This window comes from Myripristis murdjan, chromosome 3 (genome assembly GCF_902150065.1).
Source record: "Myripristis murdjan chromosome 3, fMyrMur1.1, whole genome shotgun sequence".
NCBI lineage: Eukaryota > Metazoa > Chordata > Actinopteri > Holocentriformes > Holocentridae > Myripristis > Myripristis murdjan.
The window spans coordinates 2,288,691-2,299,726 of record NC_043982.1 but is presented as its reverse complement, the minus strand read 5'-3'; the positions used below and the strand labels follow the sequence as shown (position 1 = coordinate 2,299,726).

Below are 11,036 nucleotides of genomic sequence, written 5' to 3'. Positions count from 1 at the left end.
ATTTCCTGACTTCCTTCCCTGAGTCATTACACCAGCCTTTTCATGTGACAAAACCAGTTTTCTTTCAGTTTTTACACTCGACACACCCTGCAGGCCTTGTCACTAGCTTTTTTTTTTTTTTTTTTTTTTCCCATGCAGCATTTACTGCTCTATGCAATCATTGTTTGAACACGAAAACAAATGACATCCAGATTTGACTCTGACTTTTTGTTTTGACAAACACTTTAATTTCTTGGAGAATAAGTGCCATTTTTATAGGCAATGTTCACAGCCTCTCTTGGTTTGAAATATTATGATGAGGGGCTCTGTCTGGTGCTGGCCGTGAGAGTGTGTGAGTGTGTGCAGAGTAAAGGGTGTGGCTCTCTAGCCCATTATAAATCATTGTGGAATGCCGAGTCCTGCTCACATGCTGAGGAAGTGAAAGGGGGGAAAACGACTTGTAAAAGAAATTAGCCATTAACCAGTAGTATGTTCCTGCCATGGCCTCTAAACCTTTTTGTTTTCTTTTTTAATCAAGCAAGCTGAAAAATTGTTTTGTTTTAACAAGCCATATGTACACTACACAGTATATGCTGTATATTAAACCCTTGTTTTAGTAATGTTGCCAGAAACAAGCATCAGAATCATGAAAGAAGCCAGAATGAATTAGATCACTCTACTAGAATGAAGAGAGATGATTTAAAATAATATAAAAATAATAAATAAAATATTATATTATCATAAAATATTAATATTTAATAATGATGATGATGATGTTACACGATAACAAAAATGTCTCCTCTCACTAGTCCTGGAAACCAGGCCTAACCTCTCTCTGGCGACTTCCTACACATCATCATCTGCAACAGTTGTTGTGAATGCGTTTGGACTTAAAAATGTACTTATGTGCATGTAAACTTTCCTATCAAGGATCCACTCACCTCTTCCAGCCGAATCACCCACATGTCTTCAGCCAGCGGCCTCTGGGGCTATGTGTTGTAACACCCCTTCCCTCCATAGAGGGAAAAAAAAAGATACAATTCCAAGTTCCAGAATTTTTCTACAAGTTTTTCTTCCTAAATACCCTTCACCCTGTTATTTACACATTCACCATCTGTGAATGGCAACAGGGCTAACATAAAAAAGAAAAAATCACCCAATCTTCCACTCACAAGGATTGATAAGCATCACAAGAGAAGCTTTCTGAGGAAAGCACACAAACTAAAGCAGAGAGTGACAAATTGGTTATTCAGGTAACAGCCAGTATGTGAGGGACTTTACTCCTCAGACAGCCTGGAGGGCAGTCTTGGATGTTGTTTTACTGGAGCCCAACAGCCTACATCCACATCAGCAACAGCTCATGAGGTGGCCCAGGGCCATCCTGCAAGCAGAGGGACAACTCTGACTGCCACGCTGCCAGTAAACACACCAACAGGTGACTTCACAGCCTCAGTCCCTTACATCTTCTGCCAAGCTTAGGGATGGCTGGCAAGAACCGCTTGCAAATTTAGAAGAACCGGGACATGTTCAGAAACGCAACTTTGAGTACTGCTTATCAGTCCCTGTAACAAATTTGCCTGTGCACATTTGCCAGAGATGCCATCGTCTGTGCACATGGGACGTGCACTTGTATGTGTGCGGAACCCAAGATGCCTCTGTATCAGCCTGTCCCGATGGTGCTTCCAACACTTAGGCCAATACTGGCTGATACTGTCCAGTGCTTTCTACCACAGATTCAGAGCTGCTACACTCTGAAATATTGTGATTCTACAAGTGCTGCAGTTTTATTTTACCTCTAGTTTGTGGTTGTAAAGTTTCATGAGGCTGTGATTATCCTGGAGGTCACTATTGGTCATTTTCTACAGTGACGTCAAGTTTCAAAACATGGTGTGACTGCAGTGAAATGGCTGCTATGGGGGTTAACATCATCACACATGAATCAAATGTGGCTCATTGAATCCACAAGAGTCTCAGCTTTCTAGTCAAAGCCAACTGATGCAGCTCCAAGACTGTTTAGGCCCCAGTCTGCTCAAACACACCATTTTACAACAGGCCACAAGAACACATGTGGACTGCAGGGTTTGTGGCCCAAACTGCATGGGATTAGCAGGAAGTGGGCATGTCTGCAAAGGGGAGAGCCGTGGCTGCCCAGAGAACCCATTTTCATTCACACATCTGGAGGTCAGAGGTCAGTGGAGCCTGCTGAAAATGGCCATGCGAGTTTTTCACTCTACAAAATGTAGCCAAACTTTGGAGCGATATTTAGCCCACTTATCAACAACCTGGCATGCTTGGCACCAACAGATTCCTTAGGCCTATTTTATGTGAAAAATGTATATTTAGATTTATATTTTCTCATTTATTCCCCTAAAGCTAGGCTACTTGTAAGTTGTCCACCCCAGGGTCCATTGTGTTTGTGTCCAGGCCTGTGGGCTTTAATCTGTGCAAGAGAAAGTGCCAATGCCTTTTGAAAATGTGTGTTTCAGCTGCTGCACTGGCACCACTTGGAGACTGAATTGAACTAATGCCAGCACTTTTTTTTTTTTGTAAACGAAAATAAACAAACCTGACAGACAGAAGACGTCATGATGAATGCATTCAGTTTTATTCCAACAGGATCAGCAGGCTGAACAAGCCATGCAACCGTCCTTGCCTTTTTTTGGCAACATGACCGTTCACTCTGTTTTTCGTTTTTTTTTTTTTTTTGTTGTTGTTGTTTTTTTTTACACCAGGATAGGACAAATACATAAATAAAAACAATGATAATTATAATAACGTGCTGCACATCTTATCAAAAGATGGATCAAAGTTGAAGGTGTATTTTGAAGATATTCTATTCATTTTAAACAGCTGAAGGTCCTTCATTTCGGCAGCGAATTTTGTACTGTTATGTACTGATATTATTTGAGCTTTGTTAAAAATGACAATGATATCATATAGCTCTGTATTTTTATGATTGTAAACAGAAGTGGGATTCTGTATGATGACATGATTTGTTCATGTAAGTGACTTCATAGAGGACCACAGAACTAGACTGGTTTTGCTTTCAATTCAATTGGATTTTTTTTGTACTCAAATAATTTGAAAAGAATATGAATCAGGGACTGATAAGAACCAGAATCAGTATCAGATCAGAATTGATAAAATGTTAAAAGATATGCAAACCCACCCACGCAGCTCGACATGCACCTCATCTCAGGCAGTGCAAGGATCACACAGTGCTGCACTGCGGTCAGATGTTTGAGTGTGCTCTCTGGCCTCCCAGCGGCCTGCTGACCCCCCCGGAGCCGCCCGGAGCTCCTGGCCTCCAGCCAACAGTCAGAGCACAGACACTCTCCGACCTCTGACACACACTGCTGCACAACACAGCCTGAAAAAACCTCCGGCCACACCTGAGCTGTGACACTACGTGGGTAAACCTCTACACATTTCTCCTCCAAAACCACACAAACCACCTCCAGCACCTCAGAAACTGGGAAAGATGGCTGGGAGCCTCCAAACCCACGATATCTCCAAGCACACAGAATAATCACAATGTTTCCCCAATGCTGACCACTACAACTAGACTGCACGCCAAAACTACGGTGAGCAGACACCCTGGTTTGTCCAGGATTGTCCCAGTTTCAAGCTGGGCATCCTAAGTCCTGACAAAAACACTAAAATGACCTGGTTTTCAATCATCTCTACCAAATTGTCCCACTTTTCGCTTTTCACCCCCACATCTTATGTGTGGCTACATCTAGTGGTGCCATGGTCAAAGCAGTCTGACCTTGGCCTTTGACCCTGTGACCCTCGGAGGCTGGAAGACGTCTTGCTCTGCAAACACTTTATGGATGTCTTCATTCCCACGCTTTTAAACAAACATCAAAATGTTCAGTGTTTTCTGCTGAATCTGATGATGCCTGGATCCAAACAGCTGCAAAAACAGCTGGCAGAGAATGTGTCACAGTCTGCCATTTAGCCAGCAGTCTGCGCTTATGCTCAAAGGCAAACGTGAAATGCTGAAACAACTGTGTACCATCCTGAAGAAAACACTTATGGTGCGTGCATGAGCACATACATGTGCACGTGCACAAACATGCAGCTCTTAAGGGTTGCGGTTTGGGGGCTGAACATACGGTCAGCCTAGCCAAGACGCACCTGCACTGCTACCAACATGGCAGAAATTTGAAATGTTAGCCATGTTCAGCCACAGTACATTGAACTAGTGTTGCAAAGGGGTGGAAAGTTTCCGGTAAATTTCCCGGAAAGTTTCCGAAGATCTTCGCTCAGGAATATTGGAAATTTTCAGAAGATTGTTGCTGTCACTTTTTTTTTCAATTTTTCCGAAAATTCCCGGGAAAATTTGGCTCGGGAATTTTGGGAATTTTAATTTTTTTTCTTGTCATCAATTTGAATGAGGTTTTTAAAAAGTTTCCATGGAAATTTAAGCTTTGGAATTTTGGAAATTTTTGTTTTTGTTGTTGTTAACTTAAGGTGAATGGGGCAAAAATAAACAATAATCAATAAAATGAATGTCAACATCAATATCACCATTTTGGAAATGGAAACCCTAATGTCCTGAACTCAGGACTCACCTCTAACCCAATGGCCACAATGCCAGCATGCTGTAAAATCATCATCCCCATACCCAAGGGAGTGAAATAAAACTGAAATATAAAACTTAAATATAAACAGTCAACTTTGCATTTTGGTGGAAACAAATATGTTGCATGATTCAATGCAAATTCAACTGTCCACCATGATTCACATATGCAAATAATTCCGAGCACATTTGATCCTCATCAATCAGTAGCCTATACTCCACTAGGCTACAGCACTTCCACTGAGACAGACGATCATCACATCAGCATCACAATTCAATTTCCTGCATTTCTATGCATTTTAATGGGTAGTTTGAACCACTTCATATGCACACCTTAACAATAGTACTGCACACAGTCCTATGCCTGAGTTAACACAGTTTGACTCAGCTAGGGAAAATTCCCGAAAATTCCCTGGAAATTCATTATAATGTAACATGTTTGCATGCATATCTGCTTATAACAAACCAAAATGTTTATTATGTATACATGTATATGACCGGGTGAATGCAGTGAATATAAATTCCCAAAAATTTCCCCAAAATTCCCGTTTATTCCCATTAATTCCTGTTAATTTCCAAAAATTCCCATGGAAATTTTCCAACTTTGAAAATTCTGGGAATTTTGCAACACTACATTGAACACATGCCAACTGCAGCTAACTAACAGGACTGACATGCCCAGCCTAAGCCGGACCAAACACCCACACACACAGCAGCTCCCCACTCATGGCGTGCTGTTCCTGGAATCTAAACCTAACCTCACCCGTTACCATCTGCAACAATGAGCTCTTTCCCTGGAGTCAGTGCCTTTGGACTTGAGCATAGGCCTGAAATGACCTGTGTCAGGGCAGCCAACTTTGCATATCTGGCTGGAGTGAGACTGTGATGCAATGGGCTTCATCACACTGTCCAGTCAACACAGATGAATGAATGATTGAATGTTTTATTTCGATCATTTTCAAGCGGCAGAAATCAAATACACCTATGAATAGACAATATCTTATGCACAAATATTTAAACAATAAATAATATTTCATTTCCTTTCAGTGGAAAACCAAAACAAATATATAATATATACAAATAAACACTGACCGAAAAGGTATAGGCTGAAACCTTAGCTTATTTTGCCTATCCTTCTTACATTACTAAGATTTCGTCAGCTCACTTAAATAATAAAATAAATGAGACACAAAAACAAAATGTGCATATATACAAAGGATCCCAAGGCAGTCCATAAGTACACTAGTGTTCATAATTTTGTTTCATATTTACTAATAATATTATTTTTAAATCGCTTTTTAAATCTATTAAGCGTATTACATAATTTCAGATGAGCATCACCCAGCATCACAGAGTCAGTTAAGATGCAGCTCCATGGAAACCACCATATGAAACACATGGTCTTCAAATACTCAACTAGCTTCTAGAGTCAAAAGGCCTCATTTATAAAACTGTGCGTGGGTTCCACACTAAAAGGTGATGTAAATACAAATGAGTAAAAGTATGACAAAAAACAGTCACATTTTTTAGAACCATGCGTACGCACACCTGCATGCAACTCCCTTTCCTCAACACACTGCTCTAACTGAAACAGTGTGTGAACTAGTCTTAACCTCCACCCTGTGAACACCCACAACATGTGCTGAAGAATGCCCTCCATGAATGCTGATGTGCAGAGTTTGTCCATCCATCTTGTCTTAGGCAGAAAACTGCACAATGGGAGCGCAGGACAAAGTGAGAATTTTCTCCGAATATGAAGCCGAAGTTGTCGTTGGAGATATGGAAGCAAGAAAGGAGAAGTTTGGGTGCCATAAAAAATTGTTTACTGAGTGGCAGCACGTCACAGAAGGAAGGATGAGCATTACGCCAATGACTGTAATCGAGAAGCTTTTTTGTACAATTTGTTCTCCTTTGTAGTACTTTTTTTTTTTTTTTTTTTAAATAAATGCAACCCACCCAGCTACATTTTAAATTATACTGCTGAATACACATTTCATCTCCTATTCATAAAAGCATCAGAAAGTGCACAGACACAAACGGACATATTATTAGTGGAGAACAGAGAACAGTGAGCAGGTAGGTTACTCTGTTATATTTTGCCATTTCTAAACTTTATAGAACACTGTCCTCTTTGCTAAAACAGTAACATGATATTTTATGTATTTATTTTTACTTCTACATATTTAATTAATGATTTACAAGGTTGTTTCTTGTTTTGTTTGGCATTTTTTTCCTATTTCCTCCTCTTGAGAGAAATCGACTCAATTTGCTCATTTGTCCCCTGTCCGTCTGTATGTGACAGCTTATCACATCTAAATCTTCTGCATCCTCAGAGGATTTTCTGCACTAATGAGCCTTTGTGTGTCCCTCTGCCTGGAGCCGGGCTGTGTGTTCTGATGTGTGCTGATCCCACATGAACAGATTCACTGACAGGTATTTGGCTTTTCATCTCATAAGACCTTCCCCAGCTGGCTGCTATTGTGTAGAATGTCAAAACAGCATCGCCCCTACGCTCCATTCACACTCACCTACGATGCTCCTTGGTGACACAGTGAGAGGGGTGTGTCAGGAACCGTGTCACATCCAGATGAAATTAAGATGTGGAGACCCCCACCACCCACCCACATCACAGCAGTGGAAGTGCTCACACAATTATATCAAAATGTTTATTTTCTCATTCAGTGAAAAATCAAACAGAAAGAGTGAATGCTACTTGTCTTGTACCGCTGGACATGAACAGTCGAATCCAGAACAAAGGTCTACAGAATCACCCTACTGCTGTTTGTACCAAGAAAACACTTTCCAACACTGAACAAGCCTCCTGGCACAAAATAATGATTATGACAACAAAAAACACGTACATTGTTTACAGTGCTCTGAACACCTTTCAAATAAACTGGGCATGATTCATTTGCATTGGCTTATAATCAGGGATTGACCAATCATCAGTACCGGGCGATTATCGGGGCCAAAACTCAAAATTTTTCAATAATCAGTACTGGAATTTTCAATTACATGGTCGCCGATATGAAAAGCATTCAGACTGCCCCTCTCCATTTGAAAGACAGCAGAAAAGCCTCAAGTTGCAGCATGTTGCCCCTACTGACCTGCCTTAAGGACAGAAGGGTTACAGTTTTCATTTCAGTTTTATGGGGACTGAAATTCGATGAAAAGCAAACACAAATCTGATCCAGCATCACTGATCTGACCTTTAAATATATCATTTGAATCATATTAAACATAACTGTATTGCAATTTTTTAAATTTCCATGGTCTTTCTATGCAATTTTCATATTTACTACAAATGAATAACAGCCCTAAATATCTGTGTCCTGGATTGCTAATAATCGGTGTGGGTATCGGCCCTGAAAACTCAACATCAGTCGATCCCTAGTTATAATGGGATGACAAAAAAGAAAGCTGACAGTGCCAGCCTTACAAGTGATAAGTTAACCACCTTGTGACACAGCCTGGAAGATTTCAAAAGAGTAAGCAGTGTAGTTTACACTGCAACATGTTGACCATCAAATATGAATGAGGTGTGTGAAAGACACTGTCGGCTGCAGACATACAATGCCAGGCTTCAACAGCATTTACTCAGTTCATTCACAACGCTGGCTTGAACCGCCGCCTCCTCGTGTGTCCTGCAGCCCCTCAGGAGGTTAATGCTGGCAGATGTGGTCGAGTCAGATGAAGCCGAGCTCAACCACAATGGCACAATCTAATCCCAGTCAGATCTGCAAGCGGAGAGGCCCAGAGGAGACAGGCCCTGTGCTCCCCCTGTCCCTCTGCGTTATCCCATCACAGCTCCTGCTTGAGCTGGCTGGCCCTGTTCCCCTGCAAGTCTGCTTTCTTGCCCTCCGCCTTCTTCTTGCTCTTCTTGGTGGTTGATTCATTCTGCTGCTTGTATTTGCTGTCGTCCTTCTGGGCAGCTTTGCCTGGGAAGACCTGTCCCTCCACAGTGACGTCCACACATCGCTCCTGGGACACGAGGAAGTCTTTGACCTCCCAGGCCAGGCTGCCATCCCGCAGCATGAAGATCACTCTGTTGGAGCCCACCACAAACCTGGGGGGCAGGGAGAGCACAGCTTGAGGAAGGCATTATGCACTGCTGGACTGTCATCTGAGATAATGGAAAACACATATTTTTTTGTGTGTGTGTGTGTGCAATGCCTATAGCAATGCCTACATTGTGAGTGATTATATCAGAATGGTTCTGAACGAAATATAGATTTGGAATGTCACCACTGTCTTCACTGTATACATGAGAATCTGTGCTTAGGAAGGTACAGAAAACACTGAAATGATCCGTGTGACATTCTCCACTCTGGACATGAGCTTTTACCTTCTCAGCAACACTTTGCAGTGTCAACATGTAAAATACACCTAGTATTACTCAGTCTCACTACAGTCAAACCTATAATTATTATTACTATTCTTGCTGTCACTGCTGTTATCATTATTATTAACAGTAGCAGTATTATTTTTGCTATTATTATTATTATTATTATTATTATTATTGTACTATTACTATACAGCCCTATGTTGAACTTGGTTCTATGTCCTGCAGTGTTGTCACATTAAGATCCTACACAGCAGCAGTTTTGTTTGCTTCTGTTCAAGGGACATGAGATTGTCAAAAGGCACTTAACAATACATCACTGGCCATGTGCAATATCTGGGTTTTGTTGATTTCACTGTTTTTAATTGTTCCCACTGCATTTCCTAGCAGCAATATTCTATGTTGAATATATGAACTTTGACATGTGGACGTATTAATGTATGTGAATGTTAACGCAGTGGTTTTCAAAGTGGGGCCCTGAGCAAAATCAGGAATAGTTTAAAGAGATGCTATTTAACATTACTGAGGGTTTGCTTCCATTCAACTAACAAAAACTTGAAAATAAGCACAGAATTTGGTGATTACGTCTACATGGGTCTCATCATTGGTCTGATTCACTAAAAAAAAAAAATTGGCTTTTTTTTTTTTTTTTTTTTTTTTTTAAATCAGCTGAGTCTAAACAGTCCCTACTTCTATCTACTCTCAATTTCACACAGTGCATCATTATTTTCATGACAATTTAATTCACCACAAATTACTACCACAAAAATTTGAGATTACTTTAATCCCTCCACTTTCAATGTACTTGTCAATGTGAAAAAAAAAAAACTAAAAAAAAAAAAACTAAATCAATTCTATGTGACTTATCCTAAATCAAAGCATTTTTTCAGGGTCCCCATAACCAACTGTGAAAGTCATCTTGGTGGTGCAGTACATGAAAACCCGTGTCAGTGTATGATGCTGTTAAATATACCTGGAGATAAATGCTATGTGGTGCAGTCACTTTGAGTCCAAGAGCAATTCCCCAATAGGACAATAAAGTCTATCTTATCTTATCTTATCTTATCTTATCTTATCTTATCTTATCTTCTCAGATGTGGCAGCCCACAGAAAGCCCAGTGTTACAGTGTGGTGGGTGGTGTAAATACCTCTGAATGTCATAGTTGGCGTTGAAGAGGCTGCCCTGCCACAGGCCTGTGATTTCCTCCGTCTCTTTCTCAGTGGGATCTCCTGACACGGTAGCAAACACCATCAGAGTTCTCCCCTTTTTGGACATCTTCAGCAGCTCCTCGGGCTTGGACGCGTCCACCTTGGAGAAGTCAATGGGAGGTGGCGATCTCTTGTGCTCTGGCAGGTCACCCTCCTCGATGTCATCGTCCTTCTGTGGGGCAGAGAGGAGAAAAGCTCTGGTGTGAGGGACGAGGAGTCAGCTGACAAGTAAGGGAAGCAGGAAGTGGACAGGAATATGGTCTGACTTATTTTCTCTCTCTCTCTCTGCAGAATTCAGAAGCCATGTCAGCATAGATTTATTAAACAAATATAAATGGTCCTGCCGAGATATCATGCAAGACCTTCACGAGCAGGTACTCTGCAAGCCCAATGAAGAGCAACACTACTGATACAAAAGCCCGCGTGGAATCATACTTCCACAGGGATGTAGCCCTCCAAACAGGGAAGGCACTATTACATGCCTAGATTTCTGGACGACGTGAATGGTCAAAACCAGCGCTACCAAACACCGGCAACAGCAACAGTTAGATAGCAACCTCTGAGTTTAACACGTAACATTCACGACATGTCCCTGTCGAGTCAGCAAATCGCCGACGAACACGTTTTGAGGAGGTTTTTGAAGATGCACACTTAGCTAGCTGAGCGCTGCCCGCGGCTAGCAGCGCCTGCAGGCTGCCTGGCTGAAGAGCACGGCGCTAACGCTGACTGACCTCCCACTCCTCCAGCAGCCGTGCCATGTCCGCGTCATTGTAGTCCCGGATATCCTTCTTTTTCTTGGGTTTATTTGGACCGTCTGCCGCTGTAACACACAATAAATATGCGAGAACCAAGAGCACTACACACTTCCACCTGAAGTCAGACGCCATGTTTACAGATGGTGCGTCGTGATTGGCTGAGCAT

At 41.6% G+C, this 11,036-nt stretch overlaps 1 protein-coding gene across 1 annotated transcript; it reads right to left on the bottom strand.

The window, feature by feature from the left end:
- Positions 1–7,216: 7,216 nt before the first annotated feature.
- Positions 7,217–11,036, bottom strand: mesd (mesoderm development LRP chaperone). The gene is made up of 3 exons (XM_030048604.1): positions 10,847–11,036; positions 10,055–10,287; positions 7,217–8,630 (listed from the first exon to the last, which is right to left on the bottom strand). Exons 1-3 carry the CDS (start codon positions 11,000–11,002, stop codon positions 8,366–8,368), a joined length of 654 nt encoding a protein of 217 aa, XP_029904464.1. The 5' UTR covers positions 11,003–11,036; the 3' UTR covers positions 7,217–8,365.

Coding starts and splice junctions, on each gene's coding strand:
- mesd (XM_030048604.1), bottom strand. CDS start 11,002: ATGGCGTCTGACTTCAGGTGGAAGTGTGTAGTGCTCTTGGTTCTCGCA. Junction 10,288..10,846: donor GGCTGCTGGAGGAGTGGGAG/GTCAGTCAGCGT, acceptor TCTGCCCCACAG/AAGGACGATGACATCGAGGA. Junction 8,631..10,054: donor GCCAACTATGACATTCAGAG/GTATTTACACCA, acceptor CCTGCCCCCCAG/GTTTGTGGTGGGCTCCAACA.